This window comes from Papilio machaon, chromosome 13 (genome assembly GCF_912999745.1).
Source record: "Papilio machaon chromosome 13, ilPapMach1.1, whole genome shotgun sequence".
Classification (NCBI taxonomy): Eukaryota; Metazoa; Arthropoda; class Insecta; order Lepidoptera; family Papilionidae; genus Papilio; species Papilio machaon.
Genome location: NC_059998.1, coordinates 1,855,169 through 1,881,057, shown reverse-complemented (window position 1 = coordinate 1,881,057; position 25,889 = coordinate 1,855,169). Strand labels below are relative to the sequence as shown.

Here is a 25,889-nt window from a genome sequence, read left to right as displayed (position 1 = left end):
CTTAAAAGTACCGACTTCAAATTAAAAAAAAAAACTCTCGCTGGCAGCGTGTTGTAAAAAGGTATAATATATAAATATGGCCTCAGAATTTGAGTATAAAATAGAAAGGGGAAGTAATATAGTCATCATATACAGTCACATAAATACAGTTTCTAGAAAGCAGTAGCAGCGCAACATTAATCGTGCGCGTTTTGTATAAAACCGATTGTTCTTCCTCAACTAGCACAGCTAAATCTTTTGCTATAAAAGAAAGCCGCGTTTCCAACCGCTAGTGGAAATGCCCATTTAACTCATACGCCATTTTAAATCAATCGTAAATCTTATAAGTACTTTCCCATCTTCCAAATCACTTCATCATATTCCAATCCATGAGCTAAATTCTAAAACACTTTAGGAATGTAAAATTATTAAATAGCAAAATTAATTAAAATATTTACAAACAATTATTGCAATTAGAAATAAAAAACAATTAAAAAGTTCATACAAGTGTGAACGAAACTATCTAAAACTATCAAGATTACGAGTAAGTTTTCAATAATATGACATTATACTTTCGGTATCTTGAATTAAATGTTTTTCAATGAACGCGTTTTTTTACAGAAATGTACATAAACATAAAAAATAAAAAGATGTATCTCTGCTGAGTATACCTTGGCTACAGTATCTTTTCCTTAAAATTCATTTTGACAATAAATTGAATTTTTAAATGCTTACTCGTATGTCTTTATTGAATTCAAATACTTATAAATATAATTACATCAAATAACTAAATAAAATCATTTACAAGCTAAAAATATAATATAATAAAGTAAATAAATAATCTATTATAGAGATCATTAATAATTAAAATTATTCTTAACGCACACTTTGTATGTATGAAAATAAAAAAAAAAACACGTACACAAGTACATAGCAGTATATTTACCTAATCATATAAATGATTATGAAAACCATAGAATGTAAGAAAAAAGAAAGAAAAAAAAACATAAAAATTGTATGCGGCCAGTTTTTATATAACTTGAATTTTTTTATTAAAATACAATAAGTACATAAAAGAGATAAAAAATGAATTTTGTCACTGACTGTCATGAACACAATTTTGTCAAAAAACCACATTACATCTTGACAAACTAACAACAAACGAAACCCTAAATATCCTTAAGAAAACACAACCATTTTACTAAATAAAACAGCTCGAATTGTCTTCAGTGTTACCAGACACGTCAAAACAAATGCAATTCACACAGATAATAAAAAAACTAAAATCTACCACACAAAAAAATTATTTACAAATATAACATCTGAATAACAAATATATAAAAATAAATCAATTAACAAAACATTAATCTAAGTCAATGTTATAATATCGCATAAAGTGAGTACAATAAAAAAAATACGAGAATTGCCAGATTATAAAAAATACCATCAACAAAACAAGCCCTTCCTACATTTTATGCCCGTGATTGGTCAACTTGCCATTTAAAATTAGAAAAAGCGACATCTATAATGCAATTAATAACTTTTTAAATTCCACAAGCGATGTTTAAACACTAACATACGACAAATATTTAATTTGAAAGTGACGTGAAATGTCACTATAAGATAGACACATAATAAATATGACACATATGGTAATATTAAGTAGGGATACTAGGGGGTTGACTAGGCTGCTTCACAGAAAGTGCCTTAACCTATTAAAAGACATTAAACGACGATTAAATATTTTGTGCCGCCCTAACACATTCCCTTTACGTATTAGTGACTACAAGTCCTATGTGACATACATTATCGTGATTTTCCATTGCCGAAACAAACACAATTTTATTTTTTTCAAAGATCAGAGATATAGGTTTTTTTTTGTTCGAATGCTTCGGCAATGGTTAACCACGTACATGGTGTCCAAACTTCTGAACTTGAATAATAATTTATGACAAAATCAATGAAAAACTCGAGAGATTTTTTTCCGATGTAAATTGTATCAAATTACATAACTAAACTAAAAAAAAAAAAAAAGAAATTATTGAAAAATCTTCTCCATGTATCTGTTTAGAAGTTTGGAAGTTTTTATGAACATCAAAATATTTAAGTAATTTCAATTCCGTCGAACAGCCGAAGTACGTGTGTTGCCATAACAGAAAAATTTTGTTAAATGCAAAGGATTTTAATTGGTTGATATTGTTGAATTATTTGAAGAAATAATTACAAGACTGAAGATTTCCTATTTCAGTTATCATTACAGAAATAAAAAAAATATTTGCTATTTTTTTTTGTTTTTTTTTATTTTTTTTTATCGAACTCTATAAATTGTAACGTTCGAAAATGAGATTAATAGTGTAAATAGGATTAATTTGGGACAAGAAAGTACTTATAAATTATTGTGCATAATTCGCCTAATACATTTCAGATAACCTATTTTTACATTTTTTTGTAAAAAAATAAAAAATAAATATGTAAACTATTTTATTTTGCCCTGTTTTTGTAGTTTGTACAATATTTTTTATACAAATTATAATGAGATGTGTCACAACCGAGTGCATCGTATAATAACTTATCTGATTATGTATTTAAAGAAACATTGTAAAACAATATATTCGTTGGATAAAACTAGGAATTCTCTGAACAGTATGGACAAACAATTGATATGATCGATTGGAAGAAATAACTTTAATAATTTTATATTTGATAAGTGAAGTAGGGTAAATCGTCAGTCTCGTAATAATCGATGTACACCGACTAAAGTCGGCGAATCGATTCAAATAGGACCCTGTATCCATCGGTAATGGCACATTTTTAAATTTGGAACCGCGTCCGATGTCAATGCGGTATGGCAACACAGACCCACATACTCCGACTGACGTTACTGTCAAACCTTGAACAAAAACGCTCCTTACGTCTTCAAAAATACAGTTCAATTTCCTCTGACATATGCTTTTGTATTTTCGAAATGTATCAAGACCATTTACATAGAAACAACATAGACAAACGTTCGCAGTATAAGAGAGAATGTTAAGTTTTGGTAAATTGAGCGTTATTCCGGTAGCGTTAGGGTTCAGTTTGGGTGTGTGGGATTGGTGGTGGTGCGGGGGCGGCTAGGCGGCGGTCGGAGGAGGCGCTGGCGGGTCGTGTCACCGCGGACCCACCGCGCCGCGCCCGCGACGCCCGGGCTTGCCGCGCCGATTGAAGCCCCTTTTAGTCACGATACACAATTTATATCATACCGCAATCGAGTGTCGTTAAGTCACTAATAGACACCAAGAGAGAAAAATCTGCACTAAGTCTCTGCACTGTCTCTAGTGCCGCATATAGACTTGACAAGAATGTGCGTATGTGTGCTGAGGTTGTATGTTTTGTAGGCTGGCGTGTGTGTTTGTGTGTTTACCTGTAGGGGCCGCGATAAGCCTGGCGCTGAGGCGAGCCGGGCTCGTTGCAGTCGTTGGAAGCGTTGCCTGGCTGATCGTTGGCAGCGGCCTCGGGCTTGGCGGTTTCTTGCGCAGCTTGCGATGGTCCATTATTGGCAACCTAAAAAAAAACATTATTTTGTGAGGATCCAGTCAGTTTTTACTCATCACCTTAGGAAAGTGAAGACTAAATGCATTAAATGGAGTAAGATTTTCTCACCGCATCGGCCGCCGTGGTGATGGTGAGCGGACGCGGACCGAGGTTACCGGAGCCGACCACACCCCCCCGGGCTATTTGACGAGCCAACAAGTGCGACATCTTCCTCTGCATAGCCTGTGCATTACATTAGATAAAAAATATAGGTCTAGTTTCGTAAAATATTCAAATTTCAATATTGTATTGCCGATAGTATACCAGCATCTCAGGAGTGACGCGGAATGGCGGCGCGTTGACAGACTCGACCGGCGGAGGCGCTGACTTCAGCGTCTCCACATCGGTGGTCACCACGCAGCGGCACACCGGGCAGCATGGCTGACAAACAAATCGCAAATCTTCAAATAGTACCGTACTCGGAGTTCTAAATTGGGCAGAGAGACTTTTAGTGTAGGTTTCAGACGATAAAGAGGACTTAATATCCCTGAACTAAGTGTCACGCAGCATACGACCTTCGCATGAACTGGACGAAACAATGACAGCTGCTTGCAAACTTTTTTTGCAGACATATTTCCGCATATAAGTCATTTAACAATATTATAAAAATTGATGCAAATATTAAATTGTAAACTAAATAAAATGTTTTTCCTATTTATACACTCAAAATGTTTGTTTCGGTAAAGTAGGTCAGTTGATATTAAATGGGTCACTAGACCTGCGCATTATAGGTTGCCGATCCCTGATATAATTGGAAAAAAAATACAATCATAAGAAACAAAATCATTAATTTTTATCTGACTATATATAATATTCAACTATTTTAAAAGGACCAGCTATTAGTCCTAGACTGTGGCGTGATGGCGCGGGACCACAAAAGGTGGAGACTTGTAGATGGCCAAAGACAACTTTTTTTATTAACCTGGTACGGAGGCGCCTGTACTTGCTGCCAGTTGGGGAGCTTGTCCATCTCTTCTTGATAGTACTTCTTGCCAGAGATGAGGTGGTTGGCGAGGCAATGGCTGTGGAAGTGATGGTAGCATTGCGTCTTGATGAAGACGTCCCCTTCCGCGAAACCGAACAAGCAGATCACGCATTGACCGCTCGGCAGATTGCACGCTGTCAGATTCTCGCGTATAAGCTGGGAATAACACATGGAGTTATAAATCTTTCCTTCATTATGTTTACGAAAATGACTAATAAATTCTTATTGTGAAAGGTACTTGCATCTGCAACCCGTATATGCTTTGTCAGAGATGACACATTAGAATCTGTACATATTAAATAAAGTTATATTATTTCAGCTGGAAAGGATTACAAAAATCTTATTACATGAATTCATTCCACAAAAAGACATCAGACATTTGTCTATGAGTGTACATTAGCTTATTTCATAATGCTTAACTTTTAGGTATCTTATTAACGATAAACAAAAAAAAAAAATGCATTTGGAGCTAAAAAAACATGATTGTTAGAACACAGCAGCAACAAGCATATGGTTCAATTCAACCAGTGATTGTCACATCTTGACCAGTCTGACCAAAAAGGTTACATGTCTGTGAATGTTAAAAAATAGGATTTTGCAGTATAAGTTAGTGTAAGCTTAAAATGAATTAGACAAACAAACATACATACATTGGAAATACCAACATAATACTATAGTGAAAAGTAATTCCTCTGAGAGTTGAGTAACTAAAAGCTAAAAATTATTGGTTACTTACATATTTTGTTTGCTGTAAGTTGGAATCTATTTATGACCTTACCTCCTCCATTTGTGTGCTATTTTATTATCTAAAAACTACTTGTTAAGTTTTTGCAGATGTTAATTAGTGGTTAATAACCTAATCAATTTATTAAAATTAAAGACTAGAAATGTTACATATAGACAAAGTTTTGTTTTCTTATTGGTAATCTTTCAACTTAATAATTAGTAAGTTAAAGTATGTTTATTTAAAATCAAAATTTTAGATTAAATGCACACTAAACTGTTCAATAGAATCCGATAGCCAACTCTTGCATTGCTACTAAAGGTTAAAAGAATAAGGTAATAAGAATAGCACACACTTTCATTTCATAATTTCATCAGATATATAAAAATATTCCCCAAATAAAATTAATACAAGTGCAGTGAACAATAACTTTTATAATGAAATTCCTAAAGTATTCTAAGAAATATAATCTAACAGCCGAATAACAACTTGAACTCCACTTCTAAATAGTTCTCGCAATAATATAAACTCAAACAGCTCATCAATAAATTTAATGTCTGACGTTCCACATGACGGATGGAAAGAGACTGCCCAGAGCAGCAGCGTATGCTTCCTTATAATACCTTTTGTGAGACTACTCAGAACAGTACTTCCGTTCCTAACACGGTATTATTCCAATACAATATGGACACCGCTGTCCTATGTTATCATTTGACAAACTCACTAACTGATTAGTGATAACAATTAATTTAAATGTTGAAAATTTTAGTTAACAGTTAAAATGTTAATCTAACAATTAATATTTTGTAAATATTAAACCGGATGCATACATCTTCTTAAAAATTACAACATTCAGCCATCCTAATGCTTGCTAACTCAGAAGCATACAAAAATCAATATGTACTACCTTCATTTTACTGCAAAAACAATTTTAAAGATCCAGTGCATAGGGCCCAAGACTAGTATATATAATCTCATAGTATATATAACTCATGAGTGTTTATGTAAGAATATTTGACTAACAAATTTTCAGTCAAGGCTTGAATTATATTCTAGGAGTCTTTGAAGCCTAATTCAAAATTATTCAGTTTCAATATATTTCACATAACTTGATTGCAGCAGGAATTGCATAAAACAAATAATGATGATTATAAAAATTGGTTATTTAGATAGTTCTTAAAAAATACCAAATCAATATACTTTGAAAAATTCACAATTAAAGAAATTTCATTTTAATTCTAAACATATACTTTCATTAAAAATTGACCTGTTGCATAACTTTAGAGACTTATTTAGATAAGCCTTTCTTTCTTTTTTATATTGTTAAGCAGATAGAAGATGATAAAAAACTAATATTAAAACATCAATATCATTATAAAGTAAAAGATGAGATAGAGGCATACTACTAAAGAGCTGTTAAATAAATCTATATTAACTTTATTTTAAAATAAAACGCAATATACTTACATCAATAAGCTCGAAGACTACAGGCTGGCCCAGGCAATCTGCTAATTTATTCTTGATTTGTGAGTGAATGCTGGCTAAAAGTTCATCGTCTAATCCTCTAGGATTCCTAAGGACTATATCGGGACTTGCATCTGGATAGTTCGGGGTCAATCGAACCTCTAATGTCACGCATACATATTGCTGATCAATATCTTCCCCAGTTGACGGATTGACGACTGTTTCAATAACAGTGGGCACATTACCGACTCTTCTTATGGTGACATCGTCCATTAAAATAGCCACCAAGGCTTCCACTTCATCGGTAACCCTAAAAGCAATGATTAATGTAAAAACGTACATTATACTTGTAAAAATTTTACATTTTAGACCACACCTTTCATCCACGACAGACGTCATATTGCCGAAGAGGTAGAGACCGAACTGAAATCTAGCTAGATCTGGGATACTTGATATTACAAGTGCATATAGAGTTCAGGCAGGCGCAATGCAGACGGTGCAACGAACGTATACAGAACAGTATACAGCGCAGCCAGCCGTTTTCTACAATGAATCACGGACAAAATCAATCAAGCTGAAAGCTGACTGACCTGCCAAAGAGAAATATAGACTATATTTGTGCGCAGATTACAAATTATGCTCTGGAATAATCACGAAAAAATGTAAAATTATTCTGTTGGCTAAAAAGTAATATAAGAATATAATAGTTACAAATTATCCGCTAATTATTGTGTAAAATAATTTAAATAGATATTTGTACTCCCAGTTTATCACAAATATTATGGTGGGTCGGAATCTCACACAACACGCGTCGTTGTGATGCGCAGAATATGGTGTATTTTATGATGGCATACTATGTTATTTTTTGTCTTTAAAGCCTTTTCCCCTTTAAGTGTACCCTACTTTTGTTGACCAAGAGCCTTACGATGTACAATGGCACTATTCTACTTATAGAAAAAATGCCATGATCATTGATCATTGATCCTTGCAAGGAGGTAAACTCTGCCTAAGAAGAATCTTATGAATAACTATCGAAAACTTATTGTGTATAACACACTTTTAATTCAATTTACCTGTCTTTTACTCTTTTACGAACAACAGAGTTTTTCTTATTGGTTATTGTTTGCACGTTATTATTTAAAAGCGTACAAACGGTTAAATGGAAAAAGAATGATTTTGTCAAGGTAGTATGTCAGATCATGAAACATTCGTTTTTCTCACACTCTCGTCAAGTTAATACATTAATATAGTGTTAGGACTGTTGAGGGTAGCCACACAAAAAAAGGTTTTATAAGGAAGCGTGCGCTGCTGCTCGTGGCAGTCTCTTTCCATCCGTCATTGCGGAACGTCTGACATTTTTGTTTATTTACGTTCGGTTTGAGTCTATACTACAGCGAGGATTATTATGAAGTAGAGTTAAATTCATTATTTCGCTGTTAGTTTAATTCTTTTAAAATACTTTTGCATCAAATATCTTACATCAGAAGTGGGATAGGATCCACGTGATTCTATCCACTTTGCTCACTCTGTGTTTGTGTTTGCATTTACGTGAAAATAAATGCAAAAAGAAAAATGTCAGATCGTTACCGTGATAATTGTTGTCGTAGCAAGTTGAGTCGATATCAAAGTCGTACCAGTGTTTGCGAAACAAGGGTAGCGTGGACCAAGCCGTGTATTCTGCATGGGAATATGTGAGTAGTGAGGCTCACGCGCTGTCTGTGTATTTCACAGCAGAAAGAATTGTGGACACGATCTATTCAATTTGTACTGTGGTAAGATCGAATCAATATTTTTATATTTCAAGTTTTGATGCCAAATAAGTCAACATTAGACTTTTCAATTAATTGTTAAAGATGTGTTCTTTACTAAAGACTGAAATTGAATACCTCGATCAGTTTATTAGTGAGGGTCAGGTAAGGCCGAGTCGTGGCAAAATTTAATACGTTACATGCCAACATGATTTTTTCATTTTAAAGTGAACTTGTAAGGCTAGTCGGTTGCGCTGAGCGTGTTAAGCCATTACCTGAGTCAGACGTATGTCATTATGTCGTAATAGTCATTGATGCCCTTTATTAGTTCAGTTTGCTTTGTCCATTTATTGTCGAGATGCTCTGCGTTGCGTAGACTGCGGGATACCCAACTGCAGAAGTGAGATTGTGAACGGAATATGAGACGTTCTGTATCAGGAGATGCCTCTAGGGTATCTTCTGGACTGACAAACTGCGGGTTGCCATTAATATCATGTAGAGGACGGACTGCGGGACGCTCCTATCGGCAACGGACTGCGGGACGCTTGCCCTACATGGTCTTGTGAAGTAAGGTATTGAACGGACTGCGGGACGTTCAGCATCTGGCATACTGCGGGCTGCCATTAATATCATGTAGAGGACGGACTGCGGGACGCTCCTATCGGCAACGGACTGCGGGACGCTTGCCCTACATGGTCTTGTGAATTAAGGCATTGAACGGACTGCGGGACGTTCAGTATCTGGTATACTGCGGGCTGCCACTAATGTCATGGCTCGCATGGTCATGTGTCGAATATTTTGAAACCATAAAGAGTTATGATCAAATAACCGAGGACACCATTATTGATATAGATGCAGATTTGGTCGGGTCTTATGTCCTACTATGTAGCTGTGTTGTGCACCGCGCCTGCCTACAAGAAGCGCGCCACAGCCGCGCCTGTCTACAAGCAGCGCGCCACAGCCGCGCCTGCCTACAAGCAGCGCGCCACAGCCGCGCCTGCCTACAAGCAGCGCGCCACAGCCGCGCCTGCCTTCAAGCAGCGCGCCACAGCCGCGCCTGCCTACAAGCAGCGCGCCACAGCCGCGCCTGCCTACAAGCAGCGCGCCACAGCCGCGCCTGCCTACAAGCAGCGCGCCTGAGCGGTGCCTGTCTACAATCAGCGCGCCTGAGCGGTGCCTGTCTACAATCAGTGCGCCTGAGCGGTGCCTGTCTACGATCAGCGCGCCTGAGCGGTGCCTGTCTACGATCAGCGCGCCACAGCCGCGCCTGACGACGAGTAGCGCGCCAGTGCAGCACCTGTCGCGAGCAGCGCGCTAGTGCAGCGCCTGTCGCCGAGCAGCGCGCCAGTGCAGCGCCTGTCGCCGAGCAGCGCGCCAGTGCAGCGCCTCTCAACGAGCAGCGCGCCAGTGCAACGCCTGTCGCCGAGCAGCGCGCCACTGCAGCACCTGTTGCCGAGCAGCGCGCCCGTATCGCGCCTGCCAACGAGCTGGTATCGAAAGACTCTATGCCATTGTTACAGACGAATTCCAGTGTTGAGGATGCTGGAAGAACGAGCCCGAGGACGGTCTCATGTCAGGAGAAGCCGTGTTAGGACTGTTGAGGGTAGCCACACAAAAAAAGGTTTTATAAGGAAGCGTGCGCTGCTGCTCGTGGCAGTCTCTTTCCATCCGTCATTGCGGAACGTCTGACATTTTTGTTTATTTACGTTCGGTTTGAGTCTATACTACAGCGAGGATTATTATGAAGTAGAGTTAAATTCATTATTTCGCTGTTAGTTTAATTCTTTTAAAATACTTTTGCTCATCAAATATCTTACAATAGTTCCAAAAATAAAGTCTTCAAATAATATGTATATTTCTAGTCTTTATTTCGTTACAGTGACATGTACGTGAATATTTTATGGCTGTCCCATTTTCTTTGTATGTAAGTGTATAAGTACCATGCGTATGGAAATTTTAAACAAATATTATTTTTTTATTAAAATTTTTAAATTTTTGTTACGCCATGTTATTGGTCTATATTAGTATTAAACATTATAAAAGGTTAATAAGTCTGCAACAATGTTATTTGAAAAATGAATTAAAAAAATGCCAGATTTCATATCAAAAGAGCGAATTCAAATAGTTAAAATGAAATAACAGATGTAATTTAAAGAAAACACAGTTAAAATTAGTAATTTTAATATTTTAATTATAGCTTAACTAATGCTTAAAATTTTTAAAAATGATAAATCTTTTTTTTTTTTAATATCAAAAATTAGCAAAAATTGATATACTAAAACTGTGACTGTATTAAAAAATCTAATTGCTTGCAACAAAGCATATAAGTACATTCACGAAAATAATAAATAGAAACAGTTGTAAGCATTAACTTGTGCGGACTTTTTTTTGTTGCTTCACAAGGCGGAAGGTCAGCAACGCATATGCAGTTCTTAATAATGGTTAAGCAATATACGGCAACTGTTTTTTATTTTATTTCGTAGATGTATCAGGTAACTTAGCCTAAAAATTGTTTATTCAAAAATGTTTTCGTTTATCGATTTGATGTCGATCAAACTGTTCTTATTTATATATTACATAGGTAGTCGCTGGATGCGGAGTTCGGAGGACCTCATTCTATATCGACGCTGGAAAGCGTAAAGGCTGTAACCCCGAAAGTATGAACTTTACAGGAGAGCCAAAAAATGATAACTCGTGAGCTGATACGCCTACAAGCATGCGGTATTTAGCAATGTTGTGTAGTTTGTGCTAACCTATAATAAAATCATTATCGTTTGATAATGGTTGAAATTATTAACGTGTGAAAAACATATTCGCGATTTCAATGGTTACAGCGTTTATGCTTTCCAGCGTCGATATGATTGGGGAAGGCCTATGTCCAGATTGACAGAGGAAGAAGATGATAAAATAAACGTGACGGAAACTTGTTTTAACGTCTACGAATATTGTTGTGTCTTTTTGGTGATATTATTTCCAATTGCTCTGCGGGTTGAAGTTGATTTTCGTATCGTCTGCACTTAGATTGGAGTCCATGGTGACACTACTGTTCTCATTCCGCGAGAGCGCCCCCGAGGCTGTCCCTTTGCTACTCCAGCGGTCACTGAACCTGTATAAAACAATAATACTCAAAGATAATAAAAACACCTATTATGATATTTTTATATGTTACGTAGATGTAGCACATGCTTTTAAAATACTGTTGTAAAAGTATTGCATACTGGAGGAGGAAGCTGACAATTACTGTCTCTTTTACCCCAATTACTTACGTTTAAATTAACTTTTCACAATACATGTACCGACTGTTTTAGGATTAGTGTATATTATATGATATGTTGTCGGATCCATATCCATATATGATATGTTGTATGACCCTAAAATTATATTTTGGCATATTGCTAATAAATAAAAGTAAAACTTACATTCTGCGAAGCTGGTTGTTGACCTTGGCTTTGCATACGAAGATAATGAAAATGGCCAAACCGATCATTAAATTGTACGCGTCGGTGATGTACCAAATCTGCAATTCCGGTTTCAGAGAGCTCACTACCTCCAATATCCAGTTGATGCCCATGATCACCGAAAGCTTTAAGTACACTGAAAATCTGTTAACAATATGCGATTTAATACAACATAGTAAATTTTATCACTCTTTTCATTGTATTGATTGAAAACTCAACCTTTACTCTATTTAGAATGGGCTCTGTGATCTATTGATACTTATATTTCATGAAACAATGAAGAGGAAAAAAGGAAAACTTCTACTATAGCCCTAGTCGTTGTACCATGTACCTCCCTTTGTTAAAAAGGTAGTTTCAGTACATTTCAATTTCCATCAGTCAGTCTATATCCGATATAGATAAGTGGGTTAATTTACAGCACCCGTGTGACAAAGCATCCTCACCTGTGTCGTTGGAAGCGTTGCGCGGATGGCATGCTAGCTACGGCTGAGTTTAGAACAGCGTTACCGCGACTCAGACGCCAGATATTAAATGTCGTCATCAAGAAGAATACCCAGTTACTAGCGATTAAGATTAGCAAAGGTACGTAAAGATATAACAGCTTTTCTCCTCCTGGAATAATTGAAAATATTAAACGCATTGCTGATGCAGACTAAGGTAAGTTGATGGAATATTATCGTTTTACTCTTGGCAAAAATTAATTATAAGCGACAAATGTCCAAGATTGCGACATGTTTTGTTAGATTGACTATTCTCTACCTTCTAAGAAACAACCGTTTTGAGGGATATTCGGTTTAATCAGCCAGGGAAGGTCCGAAATATCAGCTTCATTCAGAATGGCACATGCTATCGTCATAAGCAGCGGCAAACCCCAGCCGTAAATGCTATACATCCAGAATTTGAAGTTTTCACCTCGTCGGTGAATCGAACGAGCTTTTGCATAACCTCTGTAAAATATACGTTATATTTAGTTACGATTATACTATGTATGGGTACTTAACTATTTCCAAATGAAGTATTATTGGTGGAAAAAAATATCTTCTCCAAGATATATGATATTCAAATGGGCAAAAAATGATTAAAGTACTTGCCTGAAAGTCCACCAAATGTCAACAGACATTACATTCATCCAGCAGAAGCTCGATAAAAAGAAGAAATACGTAGAAAAGGCTATAACAAGAAATTGTAATAAAATAAGTCAAGAATGGAGGCCATATCCATACCTACGATAAGCACATTAATTATAAAAAAGTTTTTACTTAAGCCAATACAAGCCGACACCGAGTGTTCCTTGATCTGTATTACGGACAACAACAAGAACGCTCCCAGCAAACTCCCAACATACGCCATCAGCACTTTGCCGGCAAGATTCCTCAGTGAAGGCAGTAGTGAATACACGATTAATGTAAGAGCCAGAAAAATGCATGAGACGATCAACGCTTTGAACAAAAAAAAAACAAGTTAGTTAATTGTGGATCGACATTTATCATAATTATACGTATAACGAGCGTCAGTGGCTCAGGCGTTAAGCACTTGACCTGCAATCTGCAGGTCCTGGGTTCGAATCCCGCCATGTACCAATGTGTTTCTCGATTTTCGATTTACATTTGTACATTTATCCGACGTTCTTACAGTGAAGGAAAACATCGTGATGCAACCTGCACATGTCTGAGAATAAATTCAATGATATGTGTTAAGACAACCAACCCGCACTTAGCCAGCGTGGTTGACTATGGCCTAGTCACTCCTAACTTGGGCAGGTTCCGACCTCCTCGGTGGGGATGAGTAGCCACAAAATGCTAAAGTAATTAATTTAATTTAGGCAGGATCTACGAATTAAAGAATTCAAGATGTTTTAAAGTCGAAAGCGAAGGTTTAGAAGCTTAGAACTTAATTAAAATTGTTGAAGGTTCTATGATTGGAAAGCTTTGCTGAGACGAAACAATTGAGTCTTCGGATCATATTAACATCCTGACTTTCTTACCAGTTGTGAAGAATGCATTGCTCTCTGGCACATATTCAAAATCAAAGAGTATAAAAAATCTAGTGCTTGGTTCACTGATGTTCCCATCCCGTACATCCTGAACGTAGTCAATGCAAAAATGTGAGGTATCAAAATCTATCCATCTTCTGAATGAGTTTGGAAATTGCAAATACACTATTTCATCCTGAAAATTACAAAACATAATCCTTGAAAGTAATTAAATGTCTTAAAAAGTTGTAAAAACAATATTTTGAAAGTAATTTTGTAAGGTTCTGATTTTTTTAGCTTTACCTTAGAAATGTAAATTGTTAGTCACGGCGTTATTCCTAAACGAATAAATCGATCATCATGTGGCATTTTTGACACGGAAAAGTACTATTAACTAAGATAGTTGAAATTCATTAGGGAAACGAAATCATGTGTGAATGTGTGTGTAAATGGGACAACAGTTACATGCAAATAACTCAATTTATTGAACAGTAATTAAACACAAACAAGGAAAAATACGCAAACATCAATCAAACATATGAGGAAATTGGTGGTTAATTAATGAATACTTAGGAGTGATAAAAATAAACCTAAGAGAACTTGTGACCATTATTATTATAAATAATTATAACAACTTATTTCAAAGTTGATCTTACTAATATAAAAAATGCTAATGTTTGGATGGATCGATGGATGTTTTTAAGAAAGGAATCTGTAAAATGGCTCAACGGATCTCGGTGAAATTTGACATAGTCTGAAAGAAAACATAGGCAATTACGATTTTTTATTCCTCGCGGACTTAGTCGCGAATAAATGCAAGTGTTATAATAAATCTATAAACGAATCTGTAGATGAAAAATAAGTGAATCTTTATCAAAGGTATAAAGAACGCAAAACTATTTTTTTTTTCGAATTTTCATCTATCCATTTGTTTGGGTGTCTGTGACTTCGTGCGCACTAACTCGTATTTCAGAAACGACGTGTCCGAATTCGCTGCAACTGCATCGAATTCAACTAATACATAGCTGTAAGTTTTACTTAATATTTAGTGTTATTTTTAATTCAATCAGTGTGTAAAAAAAGAATCTGCAGTTTTAAACAAATAGACCTCAATGGGCCTAGCACGAATACTTGCTACAAGCGCCTTCGTATCATAGTCAATTATGTCAAAATTAGTATGAGATTGTTGGTGTACTTCATACCCGACAGGGGTGGTATAGGTAGGGGGTATTTAAATTAAATGTTCCTACTTCACAAACTTTAACATAAATTTTATCGATGACGATTCTATGGCAATTGTCATAAAATTAGAGCTACTATATATAGCCTACAGATTTGTTTGAATCATAACATAAAATAGACGTCAGACTAGCTTACATATAGTCCTTATAAAACGATCACATTAACCAAGTTTTGACCACAACTAGTCAATTATTTATTGCAAAGAAATGGTATAACATCAATGAAATATTTTCTTACTTACCTCCGTTAAATAAGCATTACGTTTTCCAAATAGCTTAGCATCCATTACGTTTTCCCTGAAAGTACTGTTCGTAAACATACCCGGTGTCAGATGATAAATATCTTGTAACGATTTTCCGATTTCATTTATATCATTATTGTAGACTGTTATATCGTTGAAGTCAAAGGTACCCGTGTAAGGGACACAGGCTTTTGTTATATTGACCAGTACATAATCGGTCGCGTTACAACATTTTGGTATGCATTTAAATTTTTCACAGTCTTTATTATTTTTTACTATAATATCAGACGCACCTTTTGTACAATGTATTATTGTAACACAAAAAACGAAAGACAGAAACGATACCAAAACAGACAGTCCCATGTTTGTATCGCTCCTGATCCACTCTGTTGCTCGTTTAAGCTTAGAATAAGTTTTGCACGTCGTTACTCTGTTGAATTGTATTACTACACTTAATTGCAACAAAACTGTTACATGTCAGCATTTAATTAATTTAAGAATTTATTAATTAAAAATATTTCATTGGTGGTTGTAAATCAACGAATTATTGTGCGTAATTTATAGGAAATTAATGTACTTAATAGTATTTAAAGGGAATTACTTTTTCACTACTTTCAACAAAGTTCTAATTAATTAGCAAATGTTTGATACCGAACTTATTAGGGGTAAAATCAATAAACTCACAGCTTGCTTAGTAAAAAGAGACTTCGCATATTTTACCTCCCAACATTTTTTCCCTTCTTCATTCAAGCTAATTGCTAGTTGTTGTTAATGATAGTCATTTTTTTTGCAAGTAAGTGTTTCACGTATTTCATAGGTATATATGGACATTGTCATAGTTTGATAAACGATGTTGGTACTTTACAAGCCCATAAGTTCATAACTCACGGAGTTATGAGGAAGAATTTTATTGAATTCATGTAAATAAGTATAAAATTCATGTTTCAACTACATATTATGTATGTAAATAATCCGTAAGGGTTTTAGTTTTTAAATTTAAACAAAGAAATTGCCCAATAAACTGGTAGCTAGCAAATAGTACAGTTAAAGGGAGGACTCTTGTATCTAAGGCATGGACATATACACGCATTTTGAGGTATTCTAACGCTTGGAAAATATTTCGTCAAATTTTAAATTATATCTGAAATTTGTTATGTCTGATACTAAGCAAGGGAAAAGCGTTCTTCTTTTTAGTCCTTATTAAAAAGAGGTAGAAGGAAAAACAATTTATACAAATAAAAAGATGCTAAGATTTGACCCTCGAATCAATAGTATTTCAATGCATTTGTATATTTCTTTTTGAAATATGTGTTGTTAAAAGAGGAAACGAGGTAAATTACGCATAGTTCAAAGTGTATGACGTTTTTAGAGCACCGCATGACTCAACCTTGAGGTAAACACTTCCCAGCAGTCCTGCTTATCTGGAAGTCCTTTGTTTCAAATGAAAAACATAATATTTATTTACAGCGTACAAATTATTAATAAATAGCATAGCCAATCACGCTCAAAACCAACATGAATATTTACAAACCCGCGATTAAAAAATTGACCATTGTCAGTTGGCCATAAATTATATTACTAAGTATAAGGGGGTTTTGACTGCAGAAACTACAAAAACATAACATTGTTATGTTTTTTTTCGTAGGGATTGAGAGAGAGAGAGAGAGAGAATATGTTGTTATAGTTACTAGAGGAAGCTTTGTGCGAGGTAGGGCCTGTTGAAAGTTGGAATTGGAGAACAAGTTTCGTAACAAAAATTTTGCTATTTATTTAAATAAGGCGTACTGTGATACTGGCTCTAAAATAAAGTTAAAAATTGTTATTGCATTAATTTTGTAGTTAAAAGATTTATTACTATACTAGTTAATTTATTTTATTTATCTGTATCGGTCTACTGCTGGACATAATCAATTTTACACATCGAAAACATTGTAATATAAATAACAGCACGATCCTTTAGCAATTTAAGCCCAACGCTTTTAATCGTAAAGAGTAGTTATAAAATTTAAGTGTATTTGGGGAATTGAAAGAGGAAAAGATAAAAATAAACAATAGTATCTTTTTTAATGGATTTTTTTTTTCACCATTTACTTCAACATACAATAGAATTAAAGCGACCCATTTCGAATATTCGCATAACAAACCTTAAAAGCTTGATTTAAATATATATCTCTATGTCTTGGAAGCAATAACTACAAACCACAATTCTACAAAATTGGTCGGTTATTTACGTCCATCAATCTTAATGCCAATGAAATAATAAAAAAAAACGATTTATTAATAAAGTCATTTATTAAAAGGCTTCATAATTGAAAAATAAGTGTACAAAGTGTGACAATTTACTACTAAACACATATAATATTAAAACTTACATAATAATACAAAGAAAATAAAATATATAGTGATATTTCTATTAAAATGGTATAATGATATATTACTAAAACGACTAGATTATTTTAATAAATTGACAATACTTATTGAGGTGCAATAATAATGGTCCCAGGACGCAGTGTTATAAATGCAAAATATTATTTAACTATATAAATTTGCTTATTTAATTTAGCTGCTGTGACTGAATATAAAACAAGACATACGACATCTATAAACAGTTTCTAATACAAAAATTTTATATCTATATATATAAAAGAAAGTTGTGTTAGTTACACCATTTATAACTCAAGAACGGATGAATCGATTTGACTGAAAATTGGTGGACAGGTAGCTTAGAACCAGGAAACGGACATAGGATAAGTTTTACCCCGTTTTTTTTTATTCCGCGCGGACGGAGTCGCGGGAAAAAGCTAGTACTTAAAACAATAATCATAAAGTCAATTGAGACTTTCGGCTATTGTCAAAGTAGCAGTAAGTAGTGTCAAAGTAGTAGTAAGAGGTGCTGCTGTCGTGGTTAATTCTGTCAGAAATATTTTTAAAGTGTCAAAACAGGAGGGCGCTATTGAGCTATCATAATTTAGTTTGACTTATACTCCCCGGGTCAGATTTTATTGTCTATATTTTAACACGTTTCATGCCACTACGATTTTTTTACTGTCAACTACAGTCACGTTTGTTGTCTTTGACACATATTTCTTTGTATTTTTCAAAGAGAAAGTAAAGAATGACAACATGTATAATAAGTGTTGGTACAGAGGAGTGCCGGTTAGAAAGTAGACTCGTCAGACAAGTCTGTGACATTGAACGTGTTAACATTTACAGGATGATAAATAAATCTGATACCGCTACCTTTTAGCTGTCTTAAAATTAATAATATACGTTAAATGCTATATTTAAAATCGACAAAATGCATTATTACAAATATATGTTAAAATAGCGAAGAGATAATTAAAAATACTTATTCTAAGCTGATTTAACTTCAGTTCGTGTTACTTTACGAATAATAATCGATATACAGGCTGTTCGGAAAAAAATATGTACATACAAATATATTAGATTATAGAGTACTCTTTTACTTTGGTTTAATGGTCAGTTGTATTCAGTCGGTTTCTTATGTATTTCATACTTCTTGAACGTTCTTCTTACTTCTTAACCGTTTTTCACTGAACTCAATCTGAAGTCGTCGCGACTGTACGTCGTGCGAGTTGAGGTAGTTTGTGTGCGAGACATCGGATCGCCACGTAGCTGCTTATATCTAAAGGAAAATAAACAAATTAAAATAGTAATAATAGAAATTCGTAAGGCTTTTTTAATAATACAATAATAGCAAAGTATTAATACAACGTTTTATAAATATTTTTACAAGCATCAATACAATAAAAGTTAAGGTCCTTTAAGTAAACAAAGCCATCGTATAAATTTAAAATAATAATTTAGATATATACAACATAACAATGTTTGAGAGAAGATTGCAGAAATATTATAAATATCTATACATACGAACACAAAATGAAAGCCATCGCTATTTTATTACTCTTATATTAAGTTAATAAATAATACATTTAATAACGTTCATATTATTTAAATATTGGCTATCAGTGAGTTCGCACTGCAGACAACAATTACAATAACACACAAATACAGTTTTTTTGCATTTCATAGAGAGAAAGAGAGAGAGTGGTAAACGTATTATTTCAGACAATGTCAGTGCCTTCAACAGTGCGTCACCATTGGACCACATTACGACCATCTGTACATTAATTAATTCATTTTTATATAATAAATTTTTCAAGAGTAAATTATTGCGTGTTAGAACGAAAGCTGAAAGCAGTCGTTAGATTTTTCAGTATACACAAAGGAAATGTCTATAAAGTCACTAGCATGCGAGGTTGTTATTTCACTTCTATATAATTAGCTTAGTTTATTAGGTGTTACGTAAACCCAACCAGTGCACTGAAATATTGGTTGGTACCTCATTGTATATCCATATGTTGTTTAATGTTTCGAGACTCTTTTATATCATCGAAAATTTTCTGCTTGGAGAACTTGTCAAGAAGTAGGAACAATGCTTTAACAATTTCTTAATCTATTCCTCTATCTTTGTGTTTTAAGGTAAACTTCATTTCATTTCAAAGTTTTGTATTTTTAACTTCATTTGCTGTGTTATTATCATCATCAATAACTGTTTTTATAGTTTCCATGCTACCCTTTTGCGTTTGATTATTTTTGTAGATTCTTATAGGTATGGTTGTTCTGTAACTAAATTCTTGGCAGTTCCCATCAGATCTCGAAAGTTTTCCTTTGGTCCTAATAATTAGGAAAAAATGTGCTATAATATGTGTATTAAAACGAACTAAAGGGCATTCTATAAAATAAATACTAAACAATACATTATATAAACGTAAAACATATATGACGTATAATTAGATACTAAATGCAGTAGGAAAATTAAGACACAATATTTACCGAAGACCAAAGCAGCGACATCTATAAGAGGTAATAAAAATCATACATTACTCTGGGACAAACCTCTTCTTGATGAGATGAAATATCTTCCGCTTACAGACGAAAATAATGAAGATGGTGACCCCGATGAGCAGGTTGTAGGCATCGGTGAACATCCAGATGTAATCGGCGTCCGGGTAGAGGGCGCTGATAACTTCCAGAATCCAGTTGATACCCATTACAGTAAAGAGTTTCAAATACAACAGCAACCTGTCATAGAAGTCAAGATAAATAGAATTAATGCAGTCATAAACATTATATCACGATGTCCTAAAAAAATGGGCAAATTAAAAATTCCACTTGCATCACAAACGCTTGGGATAAAATTAAAAATAGGCCAAGGTAAATTTATCAGACGGTGAATTATAGAAGCAGTCTTCTGTTAGCGCTATTTTAACGATGGTTATTTCTTAACTGACTAACTATTTGTAAACTGTTTACAAAAACGAATAGCTGTTTGTAAAATATCTTCTTTCTTCCTATTATTCTTTATAGGAACAAAAGAAAACAAATAGGAAAATATATTTTTAAAATTCATGGAAAGTAAAAAGCAGCAAGTTAATAGATCGATTTCAAAGACAACAAGGGATTATCTGCAAATTATGGAACAGCAGTTGATATCGAATTGTATTTTGACAAAAATTATCTTTAAAAGAAATATCAGGCAAAAGTTTTCTTACCGTTGCTTGTCCTTCCTGTGATGATCGTGCATGGCGCTCTCCTTGGAGTTGAGCACGGCTGTCTGCTGCTTGATGTGGGCTATCTTCAATGCGGTCATCACGAAGAAAATAATATTCGCCACGAATAATATGAACATTGGCCCGTACAAGTACAATAATTTACTTCTCCCTGGAAATTAATTAATTAAGATTTAACTAAGTATTTTTCTAGAAGGAAACATTTAATCGAATTTTATATGTATGTATATATGAAAATAAAAACACCGTATCAATTTAACAAATTAATTTACACAAGACAGCCGTTTTTTCGGAAACCACACTAAGAACGTGGATTGATAGACCCACAAAATATAAATCTAAGTGGTGATATATTAAGAAGACTCATATGTTGATACAGAGGTATGTTGTCTAGAAATTATTTTGAATTTACAAGTTGCATAAATAATATTAATTTCATGACTTACCGAATATGAAACAGCCCTGGTCCCTCAGCATCGGTAGAAGCGGATGCGGTGGCAGGCCGGAGAATTCAAGAGACGCCAATATTATTGTAAGAATAGTCGGTACACCGAATGCGTACAGCGAATATATACAGAATCTCTTAGACACTTTGCTCATCCCCATTCCACCTTTACCACTGAAATCAGATTTTTTTAAATAGTCATTTAGTAGTTAATTTATTTTTCGATATTTTGCGCACTGGCTCTTAAAGATCCAAACAAATTGAAAATCTTCTGTCATCCTTAGTATAAACCATAATCATTTCTCACACATCAAGGGCCGTAAATAAATAGTTTATAGATCCACTATTTATTTAATTAAAGTAAAAATTGCAAAATGTAGTACACTACCTGAAAGTCCACCAAATGTCGAAACTCATGACGTTCAGCCAGAAAAAAGCTGATTCGAGGAAGTAGTAAATGATGATCGCTGTAAAATATTTCATGAAACATTTATTATTAAAAACACAATTGAATAGAAACGACGGTGACTGTGGAAATTTGTTGCAAACATTTGTCTTATTTTAATGGATTAAATAAAACATGTTCAATGCACCTCAGGTGAAAGATACTCAACATGGTTCTTGTTTCATTGGAGTGTGTTCGGAGCAAACGTTTTAGGCTTAATTATTTTAAGACCTGACCAGGACTGTGTTTAATTTGACAGACATTTGTTTAACAAGTAAATTTAGATAATTGGATGTATCGTTAACTAGCTGTCGACCGCGACTCTGTCTGCGCGGAATTAAAAAAATATAAGTAGCATATGTGTTCTTCCAGACTATAATCTACATCTATACCAAATTTCATCGAGATATGTTGAGCCATTCTGGAGATATACCTTCAAACAAACATCCATCCATCCATCCATACATCTAAACATTCGCATTTATAATATTAGTGAGATTAGAAGACTTATTGGGCAGTATTGACGAGCGACAAAGCTCCTTTAATAACTAGTTTTTGGATATTAAAACTATAGTTTATGACTTCTTCCTCTCAGAAAGTCAGTATATGAAAAGCGATGTTATAAAAATTACTACGCTATAAAACTCAGGCTTAGCATGTGTTATTGTCGGTAAGAATTCTGATTGTCCGATATAAAGTATTGGCCTACATTTTGTTTTATTGGAGCACTACAAAGTGTTTAGATAAAAGATATATGATAGCCGAGTAGTCATATAATATATCGACGCTGGAAAACGTAAACGCTGTAACCCCGAAAGTGTGAACTTTACAGGAGAGCCAAAAAATCAGTATCAGCTCGTATCAGCTCACGAGTTATTCGTGAGCTGATACGCCTACAAGCATGCGGTATTTAGCAATGTTGTGTAGTTTGTGCTAACCTATAATAAAATCATTATCGTTTGATAATGGTTGAAATTATTAACGTGTGAAAAACATATTCGTGATTTCAAGGGTTATAGCGTTTATGCTTTCCAGCGTCGATATGTACATAGTTTAATGATCACCTGTGATCTAAGAATAAAAGATAACGGAAATGAAAATTGTTTCGATTACTCCTAATCGTTGAAAAGTTTAATCACCAGCGATAGTTTACAGCGGATAGTGTAGTTATTTAAATTCTGTATAAACCAGTGTACTACTTACTTAAAATGAGACACGTGTCGGAAGAGATGTTGTCGACGGTGAGCATGATCTGCAAGCTGGACATGCAGAGGAAGCCGCAGAAGAGGCAGAGTAGGTACGCCATGAGGACGCGGCCGTGCATGTTTCGCAACTCGGGCAACCAAGCGTACACACCGACCGTAGCGATAATAAACACACAAGAGATCAGCATACCTGCAAATTAAAACAAGTGGTCTATTTATTAATGGAAAACAGCAATCTCATTTAAAAGAAAAAACGAATTGTATGCACAGATGTAGATGAGTGTTGAGCTGTGTGCAGGTGTGAAGAAGAAAGTTCCACACCGTTTGCCGATGTTTTACTTATTCTTTCAGAATTTTTTGCTACAGATAAAGATGCAAAAAATTACTAATTCAAAAAACAATTTGTACAACTTAAGTTAGGCTGTCTAAATAAACGTCTAAGTAGTTTTTTGAAAACAAATTAAAAATCTGTTGTATACATGCACAAGTTCAGATAAATCCATCCATCTTTCAACCGCATCTCTACTTATCAAGTGGAATTTTTGTTACCTGTTAGTTTAGCTATAAAAAGCTACGGTTAAAAAAATAAACGCCATTCATGAAAGGAATTAGCAGTATCAATAATTACAATATATTTATTTTGGCGTGCACAAAAGTAATCAATTAGAGAAATTTTATTATCAATGCGTCAGGATTGCAAAAAGTTTTCTCAAATATAATACAATCTTCAATATCAATAAATTTAGTACTGCTATTCATATATTGCGTACCTTTGATTCATTCATCATTTCATTCATCACCTTCATTCAATCACACTCAGCCATTAACTGGTCACTAATGTAATCTGTTAATATAGTCGTAGTGTATTTAAGTACCGTAAGTTCTGGGTACTATTCTAAGTGGCTGTTTAAGTAACGATGAAACGATTCACGACGTTAGTCGATTAAAAGTAATTCCTATTTTCATAGCAATAAAATTCATAAAACTTTGACTGTAATACTACATCTGCGGACATCCAAAATATTGTTTGGCATACATCGTGATGCAACCTGCACATATCTGAGAAGAAATTCAATGATATGTGTGAAGTCAACCAACCCGCACTTGGCCAGCGTGGTTGACTATGGCCTAAACACCCCTAAGTTGGGGTAGGCTCCGAGCCCCTCGACGGGATAGTGAGCTGATGATGATGATGATGATACACGTAAAAATCGGTTAGTCGTTTAAGCCTTTAAAATATTCTCGAGTAAAACATTGTCCTATTGTTAGTAGGGTAAAAAGTTATAAATATATTACATGTGCTCCGAACTTCGAAATGATTTTCAGGAGTCTCATCCGCGAAACAAGCCAAAGCATCCAGTCGTGATTTAGTGTTCCCATTCTTGTCTTCGTAGAGGAATGTGTCGATACAGTACTTGTCAGGCGACAGCACCGTCCAGGGAGGAATGCTAGTGGTTAACTCCACGAATAACTTGCCACCCTGAAACAATTTAATTTTTATTTTACTTAAACTTTGCTCTAGTAAGTTTTATTTCGTTTTTGGGATATTTTTAGCCTTTGCATTATTTAGGAATTTGTCTCAGAAAATTTTCGAAATATTGGTCATTTGTTAAATTGTAAAAATAGCGGCAAATACCATCAACAGTTCTAGGTTTAATAATTTCATAAAAAAATAAAGTCAACGAAACTAAAAACATTTGTTTAAAAACTAGTTTGTGAAAAGTGAGTAAATAAATCTTTATCCTCTAACAATGCCTGTTACAATACATTAGTTTTTTAAAAAAAATTAAATTGAGTTATATAGAGTCCGTCTTAAAGTAATTCGATTGTACTTCAAAAAATTATTGACGTCATTGTGAGGGAAAAATTAAAAAATACGCAAGGACGTTGACAAATACCCTATAGCTTTACCAATAATTCCTTTAACATGATTGTTTTTTACATTTTAATGGTAATCTAAATAACTTGAAATAGTAGGATAATTTCTAGGTTTTATGTGAATAAAAGTGTCGCCTTTTTAAGTGCTTAACATCCTGTATATACTCAAATAGACGTGTAAAATTAGAAGACATGTGACTTAGATTGTTTTATTATTGTAAAGGTCGGCTTTTAGCTCACCTAAATAAATTTAAACGACTATATTTAATCTTTGACGTCATTGACGAGGGAAAACATTATCGTATCTTTGTTCTTTGTTAATAAGATAATTAATTTGTATACGTATAGTCCGGTCGCGGAGCAGGAAGAATTTCGTACAATGACCTCTTTACCTACTGACAGAGGTTACAAACATTTTTGTATTTAGTGCGGTTTACATTAATTATTTGAAGGAGAAAGAAAAATTACCAACTTATAAAATATAGTTATTATTATTATATAAATCATTTATTTAGATTTAATAATACAAGTAATAAAAATCTAGACAAGTATCTAATAATAAAAAATCAAAAATCAGAATCCGATTCCTCTGTTTCGGAGTAACTGTTACTTTGCTCTATTGTTCAATTTCGAGAAGTGAAGAATTCATTTGCATAATATTTTAAAACCAAAAAGTACCTATCGGAAAGCCGGCAATAAAATGATGATGTTGCCTGCACTTTCGTCTTTCAAATATTCGTTTCGATTGTTCATTTCGAACTATCCAATAATTAACCTTTTCGGTAATCCTTCTAACGGAGCCCATAATTTTTTTATTATGCAAACAAACAAACTAAAAGTTTACAATCCCTGAGGACGGCGGCCTTTGTTTCTGTGCGAGCGAGACTAATTGTATTTACGCGGGAGTGACAGAGACAGGTAATGCGAGTTCAATGTACG

General features: G+C 34.4%; 3 protein-coding genes across 6 annotated transcripts; all 3 read right to left on the bottom strand.

Moving 5' to 3' along the window:
* Nucleotides 1-2,474: 2,474 nt before the first annotated feature.
* Nucleotides 2,475-7,294, bottom strand: LOC106717827 (E3 ubiquitin-protein ligase RNF25). Its single transcript, XM_014511749.2, has 7 exons — nucleotides 7,099-7,294; nucleotides 6,726-7,032; nucleotides 4,472-4,690; nucleotides 3,814-3,930; nucleotides 3,619-3,732; nucleotides 3,380-3,519; nucleotides 2,475-3,186 (listed from the first exon to the last, which is right to left on the bottom strand). The coding sequence occupies exons 1-7, from the start codon at nucleotides 7,119-7,121 to the stop codon at nucleotides 3,126-3,128; spliced, it is 981 nt and encodes a 326-aa protein (XP_014367235.2). The 5' UTR covers nucleotides 7,122-7,294; the 3' UTR covers nucleotides 2,475-3,125.
* A 4,087-nt stretch (nucleotides 7,295-11,381) lies between these two features.
* Nucleotides 11,382-15,773, bottom strand: LOC106717922 (G-protein coupled receptor Mth2). Its single transcript, XM_014511888.2, has 8 exons — nucleotides 15,384-15,773; nucleotides 13,913-14,096; nucleotides 13,188-13,367; nucleotides 13,020-13,098; nucleotides 12,688-12,875; nucleotides 12,372-12,540; nucleotides 11,890-12,072; nucleotides 11,382-11,576 (listed from the first exon to the last, which is right to left on the bottom strand). The coding sequence occupies exons 1-8, from the start codon at nucleotides 15,744-15,746 to the stop codon at nucleotides 11,438-11,440; spliced, it is 1,485 nt and encodes a 494-aa protein (XP_014367374.2). The 5' UTR covers nucleotides 15,747-15,773; the 3' UTR covers nucleotides 11,382-11,437.
* Nucleotides 15,774-18,269: 2,496 nt separating this feature from the next.
* Nucleotides 18,270-24,439, bottom strand: LOC106717920 (G-protein coupled receptor Mth2). Of its 4 annotated transcripts, XM_045680809.1 has the most exons (8): nucleotides 24,369-24,439; nucleotides 23,071-23,262; nucleotides 21,811-21,889; nucleotides 21,424-21,596; nucleotides 20,960-21,128; nucleotides 20,304-20,489; nucleotides 19,747-20,081; nucleotides 18,928-19,029 (listed from the first exon to the last, which is right to left on the bottom strand). In XM_045680809.1, exons 2-7 carry the CDS (start codon nucleotides 23,258-23,260, stop codon nucleotides 19,904-19,906), a joined length of 975 nt encoding a protein of 324 aa, XP_045536765.1. In that variant the 5' UTR covers nucleotides 23,261-23,262; nucleotides 24,369-24,439; the 3' UTR covers nucleotides 18,928-19,029; nucleotides 19,747-19,903. The 4 variants fall into 4 exon arrangements, with proteins under 4 accessions (XP_045536767.1, XP_045536768.1, XP_045536765.1 ...); XM_045680811.1 differs by lacking the exon at nucleotides 19,747-20,081 and having other exon boundaries at nucleotides 18,270-19,029; nucleotides 20,292-20,489; XM_045680812.1 differs by lacking the exon at nucleotides 19,747-20,081 and having other exon boundaries at nucleotides 18,270-19,029.
* Nucleotides 24,440-25,889: the final 1,450 nt, after the last annotated feature.

Excerpts from the sequence above, each read along its gene's own strand:
- LOC106717827 (XM_014511749.2), bottom strand. The coding sequence starts at position 7,121 with ATGACGTCTGTCGTGGATGAAAG. Across the intron at positions 3,931-4,471 it reads TACAGGCGCCTCCGTACCAG|CCATGCTGCCCGGTGTGCCG; the intron begins GTTAATAAAAAA and ends TTTGTTTGTCAG. Across the intron at positions 3,733-3,813 it reads GCGTCACTCCTGAGATGCTG|GCTATGCAGAGGAAGATGTC; the intron begins GTATACTATCGG and ends TGTAATGCACAG.
- LOC106717922 (XM_014511888.2), bottom strand. The coding sequence starts at position 15,746 with ATGGGACTGTCTGTTTTGGTATCGTTTCTGTCTTTCGTTTTTTGTGTT. Across the intron at positions 13,099-13,187 it reads GTCGGCTTGTATTGGCTTAA|CCTTTTCTACGTATTTCTTC; the intron begins GTAAAAACTTTT and ends TTCTTGTTATAG. Across the intron at positions 12,073-12,371 it reads CAACGCTTCCAACGACACAG|ATTTTCAGTGTACTTAAAGC; the intron begins GTGAGGATGCTT and ends TATTGTTAACAG.
- LOC106717920 (XM_045680808.1), bottom strand. The coding sequence starts at position 23,260 with ATGCTGATCTCTTGTGTGTTTATTATCGCTACGGTCGGTGTGTACGCT. Across the intron at positions 21,597-21,810 it reads GACATTTGGTGGACTTTCAG|TGGTAAAGGTGGAATGGGGA; the intron begins GTAGTGTACTAC and ends ATCTGATTTCAG. Across the intron at positions 20,082-20,291 it reads AAGAAGAGGTTTGTCCCAGA|GACCAAAGGAAAACTTTCGA; the intron begins GTAATGTATGAT and ends CCTAATTATTAG.